The sequence below is a fragment of the Culex pipiens genome, chromosome 2, assembly GCF_016801865.2.
Source record: "Culex pipiens pallens isolate TS chromosome 2, TS_CPP_V2, whole genome shotgun sequence".
In the NCBI taxonomy this organism is placed as follows: Eukaryota; Metazoa; Arthropoda; class Insecta; order Diptera; family Culicidae; genus Culex; species Culex pipiens.
Genome location: NC_068938.1, coordinates 68068071 through 68083139, shown reverse-complemented (window position 1 = coordinate 68083139; position 15069 = coordinate 68068071). Strand labels below are relative to the sequence as shown.

The 15069-nt window shown below is 38.7% G+C and overlaps 2 protein-coding genes across 2 annotated transcripts in view; both read left to right on the top strand.

The window, feature by feature from the left end:
• Positions 1-7129, top strand: part of LOC120414062 (MPN domain-containing protein CG4751) — a 37920-nt gene extending 30791 nt beyond the window's left edge. The window contains exon 6 of the mRNA XM_039575083.2: positions 3482-7129. Coding sequence (XP_039431017.1) covers positions 3482-6711 — 3230 coding nt within the window. The 3' untranslated portion in view covers positions 6712-7129. The remainder of the gene's footprint in view (positions 1-3481) is intronic.
• A 4491-nt stretch (positions 7130-11620) lies between these two features.
• LOC120414099 (mitochondrial pyruvate carrier 2-like) lies at positions 11621-14140 on the top strand. The gene has a single exon (XM_039575122.2). It carries the CDS (start codon positions 11734-11736, stop codon positions 12088-12090), a length of 357 nt encoding a protein of 118 aa, XP_039431056.1. The 5' UTR covers positions 11621-11733; the 3' UTR covers positions 12091-14140.
• The last annotated feature ends 929 nt before the right edge of the window (positions 14141-15069 follow it).

Below are 15069 nucleotides of genomic sequence, written 5' to 3'. Positions count from 1 at the left end.
CAGCTAGCAAAATCTAAACGTAGAAATATGTATCCTCCCTGCAAAGGCTTGTGATTGATCTCAGTTGAAAGGTTCTCCAAATCTCTGAATTGCAAATGTACACACTCATTTTTGGTTTTCGAGCTCGGCAGAATTCTGCCGAAAACAGAACAACTGATTTCTTCGGCAGAAAAAAGCCGAACTTCGGCAAATTAACTGTCATTTTTCACCGAGTAATCGGTACAATGACTCACATTTTGCCGAGATTTGGCATATATTTCTGCCGAGCGATAAGTTGTTCTGATTTCGGCAGAATTCTGCCGAAGTTCGGCATAAAAATCTGAGTGTGTAACATCCTGGAACAGAACTGCTAAATTCTAATAAAAACACAACTGAATTGAATTGAAATATTAACATTTTCACAAATTACCGTACTTTTCAAAAACACTCGAATTTTTATAAATTGTTACTCAAATTTTACAAAAAACAACATTTAAAAAAAATACCGTATTTTTAATTAAAATTTGCCTTTTTTTTTTGAAAATTTAGGTATGTTATAGTAAAAAGTTTAAAATAAAATTTATATTAAATTTAGCTTCGTTTAATACCCATAGGGGCAGGGGGGGGGGGAGCAGAATGGCCCGCCTAAGTAAAATGCGCCAAAAACCATAGAAAAACATGAAAACTTATGAATTCAGTGTAGTAGGCTTATGCTTTGGTATGTTCCCTTCAATGTTATATACTTGGTTGATGAAATTTTTTAGCTTAAATCTGTTTTTGAGCCACTTTACAAAAAAGTTTTTTCGACTTTTTTTCCAGGGTGCGGGGCAGAATGGGCCACCTTAGAAAACAAGCCATTTTGTCTAATACAACGTTGAAGGGAGATAAGAAATGACTTAAGGTACCTTTCTAACATAGTTTCCATGAAGTTAGACCACTTTAATAAAAATAGTCACTTACCAAAACAAAGACTTTTGAAAATAGTGTAATTATGTTGAAAAAGGACACTATTTTTACAAATAATCATCAAAACAACTAAAAAATCAACTAATGTTGCATTTAACGTGATTTGTGAAGCTACCAGGAGTGAAATAATCCATTTAATCCAAATTTCATAAATTTTGATTGTTTTTATAAGGCAGGATAAGGGTGGTCCATTCTGCCCCCAAGTGGATTTTAATTTAACACTTCCACCACCAAGTCTCTAAATGATTTTAAGGTTCCGTTGTTGTTTGTATACCTTGGTAGTAACATCTAGTAACGTTATAAGCATTGAGCAAACTTTTTCAAACAATCCAACTTTTCAGAAAGCTTATTTAAGAACCTCGAAATAAACAACATTTGCGTGGTTTTGTCAATAAATTTACATTTTTGCTCATGATTCGAAAAATACAATGAATTCAAATTTCGTTTTCGGTGTGGTGATGTTATTTGACGTCCTTTATAAGACCCTTGCCTTACAGTTGGTCTAAATCCATTCTAAAGCCCAAAACCAAGGGTGGCCCATTCTGCCACCCCTGCCCCTATTACGAATTATGAAAATTTTAATATTTTCGAAAAATATGGTATTTTGTATAAACAATAGTATTTTACATCAAAACTCCAACAACGTTTGATACCCAAATTGCAAATTTTTTTTTTGGGACCATCCATAAACCACGTGGACACTTTAGGGGGGGGGGGGGGGGTATGGTGATTGTCCACGCTCCATACAAAAAAGATTTTTTTTGTATGGACAATTGTCCACGAAGGGGGGGGGGGGGGTTCGAGATTCCCAAAAAAGTGTCCACGTGGTTTATGGATGGTCCCTTTGTATTTTCGCAAAAATACGGTATTTTATGATAATTTGAGTATTTTACAACAAAAAAATGTATAGAGCGAAAATGCATACAATTTCGCATCGTTTGAACCCATGTAGCGAATTATGAATATTTAATTTTATTCAAAAAACATGGTATTTGGTGAACACCTCAGACTATTTTTATTTATTTTTTTGAAAAAAATACGGTATTTTAGGAAAATTTGAGTACTTTACTCAAATAAAGTAAAAATGTGTAACAAATTTGCTTCGTTTGAAACTTATGAAAATTCAGCTGGGCTGGGCTGAGACCATGGTCCAGTTACCGTATGCTGCTCGTTAACTGGACTGATCGAAAAATGACGAGGGGAACGTCAATGCAACATATTTTTTTCAATAAAAATAGAAAAAACAATAGTGATTCAACAATATTTTCCTACAAATTTTCATTAAATATGGAATGAAATTTAATAAAAATATAAAAAATTTGAGTTCTTTTATATTGATGTTTGCATCCGCTGACCCCTCGGTCATTTTGCTTTTTACAGTCCAGACTCGATAATCCGAAGCATCCGAAGCCTCGATTAGCCGAAGTTTAGATTATCCGAAGTTCGATTATCCGAAGGTTTGTATGGGACTTCGGATAATTGAATCAAAGCAAAAGAAAATTCGTATTTTTTTTTCTTACTTTTAACACTTAATTCGAGCTCTGCGTCCCCATTTTAGTCAAATTTGAATAGTTGATTGCCTATAAAATTGAAAAATGCATTTTTCAAATATTTCATCATCGCCATTTTAGCCGCCTCTTGGATTTAAAAATTTAAATCACTTTAGAGTAGATTAAGGGTCACACAAAAAGTACGTTGAAACTTAAGCAGTTTCAAATATGTTTCAAAGTTTATTTCGCCTCCTTTTCAAAATCTTAAAATTTTTAATGGAAACGTCTAATCTACTGAAAAATCCTCGAAAACCTTGAAATTTTCAGTTTTCGCATGAAAATTATTTCGATCAAGTTCAAAGCCCTTTACCAATTTTTCAACTACTGAACAATCGGAAATCTGAAAACATCCGATTTCGGTTAATTTCAACCGAAATAACCAGCTTTTGTGCTTTTTGTGCTCAGAATTAAGTACCAGATCGAAAAGTCATTAAAAAAAATCGCGTTGGCATTTATTGGCAAAGAGATTATTTTTTTTACAAATTCGGATTAAGAAACACATCATAAAGTTAAAAAAATTAACAGTTCTGACTATTTTTGAAGAAATCTAAAATTAATAAGTTCAACATTTAAAAAAATAAAAATACAAAAATTTAAAAGATTGATAAATCATTTTTTTTGTGATTTTAACATGAAATTTAAAAGCCTAAAATATTGAATATTTGAATTTTTTGCGTAAATTTCATTTCAAATAAAATATTTTTTGTTATGTCCAATTTTATTTTTTTTAGACTTTAAAAATGATTTTTCTTATTTTTGGTTTATTCTTTTTATTTTTCAAATTAATCCCAAGCACAAAAATACTGTCAATTCGTAACTTTTCTTGACCGGGTTCCTTCCGAGCTCCATACTGAACTTTTATCCATAAACTACGTGGCCACTTTTGAAAAACTGTGAACCCATACAAAATTAAGGACAGTGTTATGATTTTTTGTTATGATTTTTAATCGACATGCCGACTAATAACAACGATTATATTCCCGCAGCCCCGTACAACGACGCCACCAACGCGCTCGAGTCCAGCATCCTGTCGTTCTGGGTGCTTCCACCGCCGGAGAACCGTCCCGCCGAGTACGGCCGACCGATGCTGATGTCGTACTCGCTCGTGCCGGACGAAACCCTGTCGGAGGAGATCAAGGAGGAGATGATGCTCACGGTCGACTATTACAAACAGTTCAACCGGGAGCTGATCAACTTCCAGGCGGTTTACAAGAACGAGGTGACCTTCATCGACAAGCTGAAGAAGACGTTGACGCCCAAGTTGCCGCTGGACTCGCGGTCCGGGCACTTTTGGAACTGGATTCGTGAGTTGCTCGGGTTGGATCCGGAGGAAATTATTGTGATTCCGGATCCGCCACCGCCGCCACCTCCGGTGGCACCGAAGCTGCCGGAACCAATTTCGGCCCCGATGGTGGTCAATCTTACTGGGACTGACGAAGGTAGTGTTACGACCGAGGCCAAGAATGATGAAGATTTCGATGGGGTTTCGGAGATGGGCGATTCGGACGTGATTTCGTTGAAGGACGATGATAATAAGGCACTTTCGCTGGGGGTTTCGAGCCTGCAGGCTCAGCTGAAGCGTCCTTCGGGGCTGAACATGACTCCGTCGCCGCTTTCAAGCGCGCTTGTACTGCCGGCGACGAATCCGCCTCCGGCGGGTAACCAGAACAATCATGGTGGGTCGATTACCACCAACACTTCGTCCCCGCGGGACAGCCCGATAACCATTCCATCGAACTCGGCCAGTCCGGCCAAGTTTGAAATCCCCGTCCGGGCGAGTCCATCGCCCGCCAAGTCGGACACTTCTTCATGTCGCAGCCGCACGCGCAACTCGCCAGCGCCGAGTCCGGTCAAACTGTCCATCGGGGACATTCTCGGGGGCGGTGGAGCCGGAAATCGTAACAGTCCCACCCTGAGCTCCCTGATCGGCAACATGGGCGCCGGCAACGTGTCCAACATTCACGATCTGTACGCGGCCACGTTCGCCTCGCTCGGAACCTCAATCCCGTCGAACCTGCTCTCCCAAGACTACGCCTCTCTCTTCCAAAACACCAAGCGCGACGAGTACGGGTTGTCCGCGCTGAATGCCCTTGCCCAGGTGGCCGCCGCTTCCGGAATCTCCAACACGCAAATTAACGAAACGCTGCTGCACAGTCTCAATCGAAGTATTGGCTCGTCCTCATCGGGCAAGTCCGGCCAGACATCGACCATTACGACCAGCTCGGCGACGATGTCATCCAGTACGGCACCTTCAGCATCGTCTGCGTCTTCAGCGTCGGCGGCAGCTGCTGCTGCGGCTGCGGCCGCAGTCGCTAGTTCAACCGGACTGCCACCGATTCCGAACATGAAGGAGTTCATGCAACAGCTGGAGAAGGGCAACTTGAGCTTGTTGATGCAGTCGCAGTACGCCAATCCGTTGGCCGGGATGACCGGGTTGACTGGGCAAGCTGGTTCGGGTAGTGGCACTGGAGGTGGTGGCAAATCCGGCTCGAGTCGCTCCTCGGGCAAGTCTCGCTCGAAGGCCGCCCAACAGGCTCAACAGCAGCAGCAGCAACTTCAGCAAGCGCAACAACAGCTGCTTCAGCAGCAACAACAGCAGCAGCAGCTGATGGATTACGCTGACTTTACCAGCAAGTTCGACCAGGGCAAGCTGGCCGACCTGATGAAGTCCCCAGAGTACTCGCAGATGCTGATGCAGCAGGCCCAAGCGCTCGGCTGTTTGGGCAGCGAAATCTCGATCATCAAGAAGCCCTCGTCGAAGGGCGGAAATTCCGGAGGTAACAATAACAGTGGCAACAACAACAACAGTAACAACAACTCCGGAGGAAGCGGTGGCCAATCCGGCGGCAACAAGAAGGACTCGGCCAGCGATCTGATCACAAAATTGCGTACAATCTTCTCCACCGATTCGTATCTTCCTCCAATGCCGACGGCAGCTGACATCAATCTGCTGGCGGAGCAGTCGCAAAAGGTCCCGGAAATCCAACAGATTCTCAACTCGGGAAATCTGGACGACATCCAAGTACTGCTGAAGGCGCAATCCCTGTCCAACAACACGCTGGACTTTGCACTGTTTATGCAGGGAACGTCCGGCACGAACACCGGCGCCGGCGAGGGTTCCAGCAAGGCCAGCAAGAATGCGGCCGCCAAGGAAGAGCGCGAAAGGGAACGCGAGCGTGAGCGTGAGCAACGTGAACGGGACAACGCTAACGCTGCTGCTGCAGCAGCTGCCGCCGCGGCCATGAACCCGTATCTTTCCGCGAGCAACCTATCGGCACTGTTCGAACCGGTTCAACGATCAACCAACGAGAAATCCGGTGGCAAATCCGGCAAAAACAAGGGTGGCAACTCGGCGAACCAATCCAATGCCACCTCCAACCCCGCCGACATGCTGAACAGTCTCTTCACGTCGGCCGTCGGCGGAACCAGCGCCGCCGACATGAACGCCCTGCTCTACGGCCAGGGCAAGGGCGCCCCAGACCTGAGCATGCTCTTCGGCGGCGTCAGCTCCGCCGCAACCACTTCTTCCACCTCGAGCACAACTTCGACAAACGCCGCAGCAGCCGCGGCCGCCGCCGCCAAGCAAAGCCTCGACTATCTGTCCATGTTCCCGAACTTTTCCGCCGCCAAACTCCCGGAAATGTCCGCCCTCTTCCAGTCGGACAAGTTCGAAATCCCCGACCCGCTCGCAAAAGCCACCCTCGAAGCCAACAACATGTATCTCGCCCCGTCAGCCTCCCTGCTCAAACTCCAGCAGGAAGCCTTCAACAGCATGATGATGAAACCCCCCAAATCATCCTCCTCCTCCACCTCATCCTCGTCCAAGATCGAAACCCCACCCCCAATAGTGGCCTCCCCCGGAGCCCGCTCAACCCCAACAAAATCCGCCAACCGCGACTCCCCATCCCTCACCGGCTCCTCAAAATACAACTTTAGCGCCGTCGACCTGGCCGTCTCCAGCGTCCCCCTCGCAGCCTCTTCCCCCCTGGGAGGAGGAGGAGGATCCGGCGGCGGAGTAGCGGACCTGTCCCGCAAGACGCCCCAAACGCCCGAGCCATCGATCCCACCGCCCTCAACGCCACCGGTGGCGTCCGCTTCGCAGCAGCAGATTTTGCCCCCGTACAAGAAGCGCATGGAGTTTTCGTCGATTGCGGACCTGGTGGCGGCGCCGCCCAGCAAGATGCCGAAAATGTCGACGGAGAATTTGGATCCGTAAAGCTTTTGCAAAAAGTGGTGGTTCCTTAAACTTATTTTCTGATATTTTTTTCTTTATACGATCGTATATGATTTAGCAATAGTGAGCAACGCAACTCTTTCAGTATATTTTACAAGCAGCATTCATTATTTTTTAAATGTTTTCTCAAACAAGAATCTAAAAAACGGTACCATGCAGAGCAGACAAAATTGGTACGCAAAAATTATACACACGGTATTTAACATTTCGTCATGACTATCGCTAAGCTAAGCATAATATAAAGTGTAAGGCGTCTATAAAACAGGTGAGCATGCCCCGAGGCAACACCTTGAAACATATTTTTATCCCTTCAAAACTGACTTGTCGCGAGTAATTATATAAAAAAGTATTAGAAATAAAAACAGATATACAATAGTGTATTATGTGTGACCGTAATAAAGGAACGTGTGATTTTATTGTTGGAAATAATGAGAAATACTTTGAATTACATTCCGCATTCCACATCTTCTTGCATTCCCATAGTTTTGTTCGTGTATATAACGAAAAATAGCATGCGATTCCATCGAGCACCTAAAGTTGGCATATCAGCACTTTGACGTTCAGTTACAGTTACAGTTGCCGACGTTTTGACCTCGAGAGTGCAGTGTCCGGCCATTCTCCGTGGATTGAACATTTTCGCCCCCATTCGGACTTTTCGGAACTCCCCATTCCTACGTGTCCCTATCCGTCAAACAAATTATGCAATGTACAGTGCACTGACAGGGCTACACCGGGCGTTTAATTTTGTCGCTTCTTTGTTCGATTTTAACTTGTCTCGTGATGTTATCAAAAGGAAATTCTTGTTGTTCTTTAGACGTTAATTTATGTATTAGTTTGTAAGGTAAAACACCATTGGGGCCCGAGCCTGTTGGTGTCCAAATAAATAACAAATTAAGGTAAGATTACAGCTTCTAAGAAGCGTTTTCAACTGAAACTGAGCAATGAATAACCTAACTAAGTATAGTATAATAATATTTTTTTGAATAAATTTTAAGTGTTTTCTATATACCAAAACAGAGAAAAAAGATCTCTTGGAGCTTTTTTGCAGCACTTTTAAAAAAAAATGTGTGTAACTCAATCCAATTTTTTTTTCTTTGTTTCCTAAAATAAGTTTGAGTCAATTTTGCACATTTTATTAGAATAAAGCTATTTTTTACCCACATGCTGAAGAGATACAGGCTTGGGATCAAGTGACCCCGAGGATCAAGTCTCCCCACTCTCCCCTACTTCTTTCCAAGAATGGACCTTTCGTAACTCATATAGTCATATGCTGGGTGATCACAATTTATGATTTTTTGTCGAAAAGTCGGGAATTCCAAGCATACTTGTTTGAAAATTATGTTTTAACTCTTGAATAATTTTGTAATATTGTACAATTTTCAAATTAAATTCTTCTTTAGTAACTCACTTTAAATTTAAGGTTCTTTTAACTATTTCAATATATTTGAGTATGGAAAAGCTGTTTAAGACATTCTAAATCTTAATAAATATTCACAGATCTTCATAATATTTTTTAAGAATCAAATTATCTCTATTGATTGTTGTATATCAAACAAGAGGTATAGTTAATGAAATAATAATATAAAAATAGAGCCTAATGGCCAGCTTAGAGTTATGATTCTATTTCACTTTGTCACATAGATTAAATATTTGAAAACAGATTCCAACTTGATTTTGGCAATGGTTTTTTTATTAAATATTTTTAATTGTTTAACTTGATTCATTTAATAATTTCAAATATTTTTTTCCAAATGTTGCCCTTGAACCTTTTTGGTGAGTATGGATAAATTACTTACTATAGATAAAGCTTGATTTTCAGTTTTCGGAAAACTTAAATATCGAACTAAATCCAGAATTTAAAAACTTTTTTATGTTTTGAAAACATGAAGCAAATACTGAAATTGCATATAATTAATCCCAGAAATTTTGGGTTATTGCAAAATTGTTCAAAAAATGTGTCTCTTCAAACATTTTGCTTAAAATAAGTTGGAGAGCATAAAATCATATTGCGCGTATTCCCGAAAATGACACGCGGCATACCAGCCATACCAGCCTCGAAACGACGCGCCGCACTTTCGGCAAATGCGCGCTGTCAAATCCCATACTGTGCGTTTTGTTTTTGTTGATCTTCTTCTTCGAATTGCATGGCATTGTTGCCGGGAATGTTTTTTATTGCACCAAAAGTGCAGAAAATCGCTGACAACAGTGTCTGCGGCACATTCTGAAATGCCGCACGGCGTGTAACTTCGAGAGAAACGGAGAGAAACTGAATTTCATTGAAAAAAAAAAACAGTTGAATACTGACCACTAGATAAATTAAAAATTGATAAAAAAATAAATATCAAAAATTACAAAATTAAAAAGGGAACAACAAAAACATTTTTTAAAGAATTCCTTGATATTTTTCTAAATTCTTTAAAAGAATAATAACAGCAATTATGTTTTAATCGTTCTTTGATTTAAAATTACGACGAAGTTTTAAAAAAACAGGAATACTTTTTTAAATTCAGTTATCTTTAACTTTTTGCCATTTCCAGTTGAATCGAAGTATCAAATACTATACGTTTGCCAATTTAAAAAAATACGTGGAAGTTATAAGTATTGTTAAACTTTCGATTATTTTTTAAAGACTAATTGTGTTTCTACTCTGAATCATGATAATGAATTTAGATTTTTCAAGTTTTTTTTTTACTTTGTTGTTGAGTTTCTGTGTTTACAAAAATTGCCAATAGTTGAATTTAAAAAAAAATCTGTGGTTTATATTGACTTTTCTTATAGAGAGTTATTTGTTTGAAAATCAGATGAGAAATGCATATTATTTAAACTTTCTGGAAGAGTCTGGAAAAAGTCGGGAAAAGTCGGGAATTTGAAAATGAGGTTTGAGTGGTCACCCTGATTTATTTGATTTTTTATTTTCAATTTTCGCAATTGAAATACGCAACTTTTGGTACTCAAATTCTATAGGTCATCGCTGAAATTTTAGAATTATCGCAGTTTTAGTGAAAAATTCGATTTTTTTTATCCCGTTTTCGTCATCTTGCCGTTCTTGCGCGCGGACCCAGATTTTATTTTCAAAAATCATATCTCGGAATCCTCCTTCGTGGACAATTAACCATACAAAAAAAAACTATTTTTATATAGAGCGTTGACAATCGCGTGAATTTTAAAAGAATGCATGCAAAGTATGTATTTTCTATCCATTTTTCATCATAATTCTAAAATTAAAATGACTTGTTGTGCTTCGAATCCCGGATACTGATAAAAACTGATTCGAAATCCGGACACTTTTGCTTCGAATTCCGGACACTCGATTTTGCTTATGAATCGCACAAATTTGAACTGAAATATAATTTGAGATGACGGCAAAAATAGAGGCTTTCAAGAATATAAAAAAAATAAAATAATTTAGGCATTTAGGAATTTAACAATTTATATATTTAGGAATTATGGAATTAAAAAAAATATTTAAAATTATAGGAATTTAAGATATTTATTTATTTATTTTATATTTGAGTATTAAAAAAGGATTAAAAATTAACTTCTATAAGAATTTGAGAATATTAAAGTTTTTGAAATTATCGAAAATTTTAAGAATTTAAGACTTAAAGAAAATATGAAATTACATTTTCAGAATTTGAGAATTGAAGACATTAAGGACTTAGGACTATATATAAGAAAACACGAAAAGAATGCGCATTTTCGCACGAGCTACTAATAGCCAGTTTTAAAATGCAAACAAAGTTAAAACGGTTAAAACTCATACAACTTTGACAGTTAAGGTTTTAAAAACGGTTATAACCGGCTATAATTAACCGTGCAAATGGGATATAAAGAGGGTAGAGTAACGTTTTTTAGAAGAGACGTGCCATTCTGCATTTTTCGTGAAACACCAAAAAAAAATCGAGCACTCCCTTCCCAATTTCACTTTAAAACCTTAAAATAAAATAAAATACACAATCCAGACTTGAATATCGAAGCACTTGGAAAAAATTCACTTTGGATAATCGAATCACGGAAAAAATGTTTTTTTTTTCTTCTTATTTTTGCTGACTCCTAAACTACTCTTAAGTGATTTAGAATTTTTAAATGAAATATTGATAAAATGTATTTTGTAATTCTTGAGGCAATCAACCATTCAAAGTTGAATAAAATTAAATCACATAATTTTAATTTGATGTTAAAAGTAAGAAATTACGAAAAAAAAGTTTGTTCATGATTCGATTATCCGAAGTCCCATGGAAACCTCCGGATAATCGAGACTAGACTATAATAGAAATAAATATCCTACAAGCTTGTCTTTGGTCACTTTTTGATACGATGTAACGACATCGACATAAAGTAATTCCTTTTTGGAGCTAAATAATTAACATCATAAACCAAACAAACCAAGAACGTTACATTTTCTCCCTGCAAGCACATAGTGCTCGTGCGCAACGAAAGTGATATTTCGTAATAAGTGTTATGTAAATCGCGATTAGAACGATAAGCGCATACAAGAATACTGATTTAAAACGTTTTAATGCGACCAATCCAATTCAAGCCTGTTCTTTATCAGGCAGTAAGAATAACACAAAACTCATAGACATAATAAATTGCAAACAAAGAAGTGTTTCAGATATTTCAAACTATTAATAAATTAAAGGTTAAATCTGGAACTCGTCATCCGCGCCAGAACCCAAGAGCGGAAGGGTAAAAACGGAAACTATACCTACCTCTTCCCCAATGCATAATAGCATTTTCAAACGCAATTCCCCGCGCGCTGGCACCGCGCCAGAAACGTGACGACTATTCTATACGGTATGGCGCAAATAAATGCCACCCCTTCGCGGTGCATGCACCCCATGTCTGTCGGTCCGCTGATCAGCTCAAGTTCATCGATTTGCACCCGGGGCGTCATCATCACCAACAACCGTTGCCACATTCATAACGTAATCGCGAGCGGAGGTGATTGGTGGTGTGTTTTGCTTAGTTCTAGAAAAGTCAGGGTCGAGCGAACGAAACGAAATGTCCAAAATCTACAACGGATTGGTGGCCGCGGCGGATCCGCTCGTTCCGGGCATGCTGCGACCGTTGTGGAACCATCCGGCTGGACCGAAGACGGTGTTTTTCTGGGCTCCGATGTTCAAGTGGGGCCTGGTGCTGGCCGGACTGAGTGACCTTCGACGACCTGCGGATCAGCTGTCGGTGTCGCAGGCAGGTTCGCTGGCCGCGACCGGGCTGGTGTGGTCCCGCTACTCGCTGGTGATTATTCCGAAAAACTGGACGCTTTTTGCGGTGAACGTGTTTGTGGCGGGGACGCAGATCGTGCAGCTGTACCGTGCGTTCGACCACTCGCGGAAGCATCCCAAGGTCGAAAAGTGAGGCGAATGTTGCGAGACAAGTTTAGGTGTTTAAGACTGTGATCGAAACGAAATTGTGTGTAAATAAAACGAAATTGATTTTTTTTCTGTAATATATTTTGCATTTTCTTTTATTTTATTTCTGTTACAATAAAAAGTAAAGCTGATCAATATCAATGTATGAATTCAGAGTCGTAAATTGAACACAGTGTTTCCGGTTTAATTCTCTTCTTGTTTTTTTACTCTTTTTTAATTTAATGTTTTTTTCTTCTGTAGCTGTTAGAATAAAGTTTTCCATAATGTACCATTTTTTTTTGTGTTGTCCTGCATATACTTAAAATATACCACTTTTACATCTATGCCCTCTAGTTAGGATTCCAACCTTTTTCTTACCACACTTTTCTCATTACGTTACCTTCTTCCTTGCTTTTACACACACTTTTCCGTTCCACTCCACAAGTTTTTTTTTAATTCTTTTTTTCATTAGTTTTTCGCCAAAGTAAAAACTGAACTAAAGCTAGCCAATGCGTTCAACATTTCTGCGCGGTTTCTTACGATTATTTTACCTCTTTGCGTTACCTCTAGATTTTTTTTATAGTCAATTTGGATTGACACAAACATATGGTCTAAATGTTGATTTTTTTTTTTGCGATTTTTTAGTTTCTTTTTTTTCTGGGAAATCTTCGTTTTTTACACCATTATATGTCCAAATGTACCAAAAATTTGCCTAAAATTAGCCTACCGTCTCAAAGGTTTCGAATCTTTTCACTACACTTGCTGAGAGTTTTTGTTTTATTTCCGTTTTTACTTCCAAATGAAATGATAATTACTTTCCTTTTTTGCGATGTTCGATCATCGGTGAGTGTGTGTGTGTTGAGTGAGTGAGGGGATGAGAATGTTAGCCTAACATGCGATTTCTCTCTTTTTCTGTGCGCTCCAGGAGCGTCGTTCGCCTGCTCTCTCTGTCTTTCGAACGAAACTAAAAACCGTTTGTCTTCATGCGTTTTTTTGATTCTTTGAATGCGGTGTTTTTGTTTTAGCTTAAAAAAATATTTTCCTTCGCTACTCAATGATTTAGGCAAATCTCTGCGTAAGTAATGCTAACAGTTTTAAAAGTATTCGAAAAACTCGAAACTAGAAACATAAGGATGAGCAAATTGAAACGTTTGTTGGCGGCTTCAAAAGTCGACGGTTAGAAGGTGGCATCCCACCAACTCTCAGCAGAATGTGCAGAAAACGGTTGTGGATTTCATTGAAATTACGATATATTAAATTAAAGGAACAATGTTGTTTCTTCTGCTGGGATAGGTGGAGAAGTGCTTCCGGCCAGCGACTTTTGGGCGGGCCACAGTTTAGGAAGGTTTTCTAACTAAAGAAGTTTTTATAGGAAGAAGTTTGAAAAATAAGCTCGAAATTAAAATAAAGTTTAGAACAAAAACAGTTCAATTATTTCAGAGACTTAATGATAATATAAAATCAAAATTCTTTTTAGAAAATATAAACAAAAAAATAAGGACAAATTTTATAATGTAAATAAAGATTTTAACATTTATAAAAACAATAGAAACTGATTTTTTCAAAAGAAAAGTTATGAGCAATGCTTAAAAAAGGATCTGTCACTGAACTTCCGAAAACTAAATTTGATCGCTGCCACACAGCGCTTATCACGATCGGATAGCTTGGCGACGGTCGGCGAACGTAAACACAAAGACGAAACGAACGAAAAATGAGCACCACTCAAGCAGCCGCCCGAACGAGACAACGTGCTCTTTCTCTCGTTTTTCCTCTCTCTCTCTCTCTTCCTTGTGTTTGCTGCATGGTGTCAGAAATCATTTGATGGCGATCATGGGAGAGATGCTCGGAATCTCGGTAGAATGTCAAACGACCGTTCTCTGAGCGAATGTATTTCTAGAGGAAATTCAATAACAGTGGCTTTGTGTAGCACTCATTTGTTTGTGTGTGAAACGAACAAAAGTAGAACGTCAAATTCTGATTGTCGTGTTACCTACCACAAAGTCAAAAAGCACTGGTTATGAGAAAGAAAACCAAATAGAAAATGATACTTTCACAAACTTCTATCGAATAAATTTAATCTGGATGAAAAACAAAAATTATTCAGTTAAAATCAAGGTTAGAGGTAAAATAGCTTTAATTAATACACTTTTCAGTTTTTTTTTAGCAATTTAAAATAAAATTTATGCAGTTGCAAAAAGAAAAAAAAACAAAAGCAGCAAGAATCGGTATTTTTTTCAACTAGGTTTCCCGAGTTGGATAAATACGAAGAGTGCTGAAAAAATCAAGTTTTGCAACGAGTTGAATACAATTTTTTTGCAGCAATTCCGAAAAATATCATAAGATAAGCGTCAAACTCCAAAACAATGTCGAAAAAATTTATTTTTAAAACAATCAAATAGAAGCAGTACTGTTGATTTTGGCGATGTAAAATTGACCGTTACGTCATTCGAGAATAACATAAAAAGTTTTTTTTTTTTGACCAAAATACTCAATCAAAATGTGTAAACAACCTAAAAAAATTGTGTCATGTGCTTAGTTATATGTCAATTTGTTTAGATACGTTTTGGTTCTGCAATAATTCAGATAATAATAGTTAATAATGGTCATTAAAAACAAATAAAATCCTTTCAAAATTTAAATACACTTTCACTAACAAAATTCAAAACATAAAAGCAATTATTTTGTTTTTAAAGAGCTGCAATTTTAAAATGTTATTGTGTTTTACAGAAAACAAATTGTTTTAATTTTTGTGATTAATTAGTTTTCTTCTTTATTTTTTCTTCTTTTGATTTTTTTGTTGAATTCGTGGTGGTGGGGACCTTCCTCCCCACCGTTATTCATAATTGTTAAATTTCTCCGTCTGCCAGATTTTCCAGATATTTTTTTGGTATTTTGACCTAGCAACCCAGTCTTTAAAAGCAAACTTGCACTGAAAAAAACTCAAATTGACGGCTAGTTCACGCAGAAAAGTAAGGCATATTTGAAT

What these genes read in the sequence shown, in the direction of transcription:
- LOC120414099 (XM_039575122.2), top strand. Translation starts at nt 11,734, where the DNA reads ATGTCCAAAATCTACAACGGATTGGTGGCCGCGGCGGATCCGCTCGTT.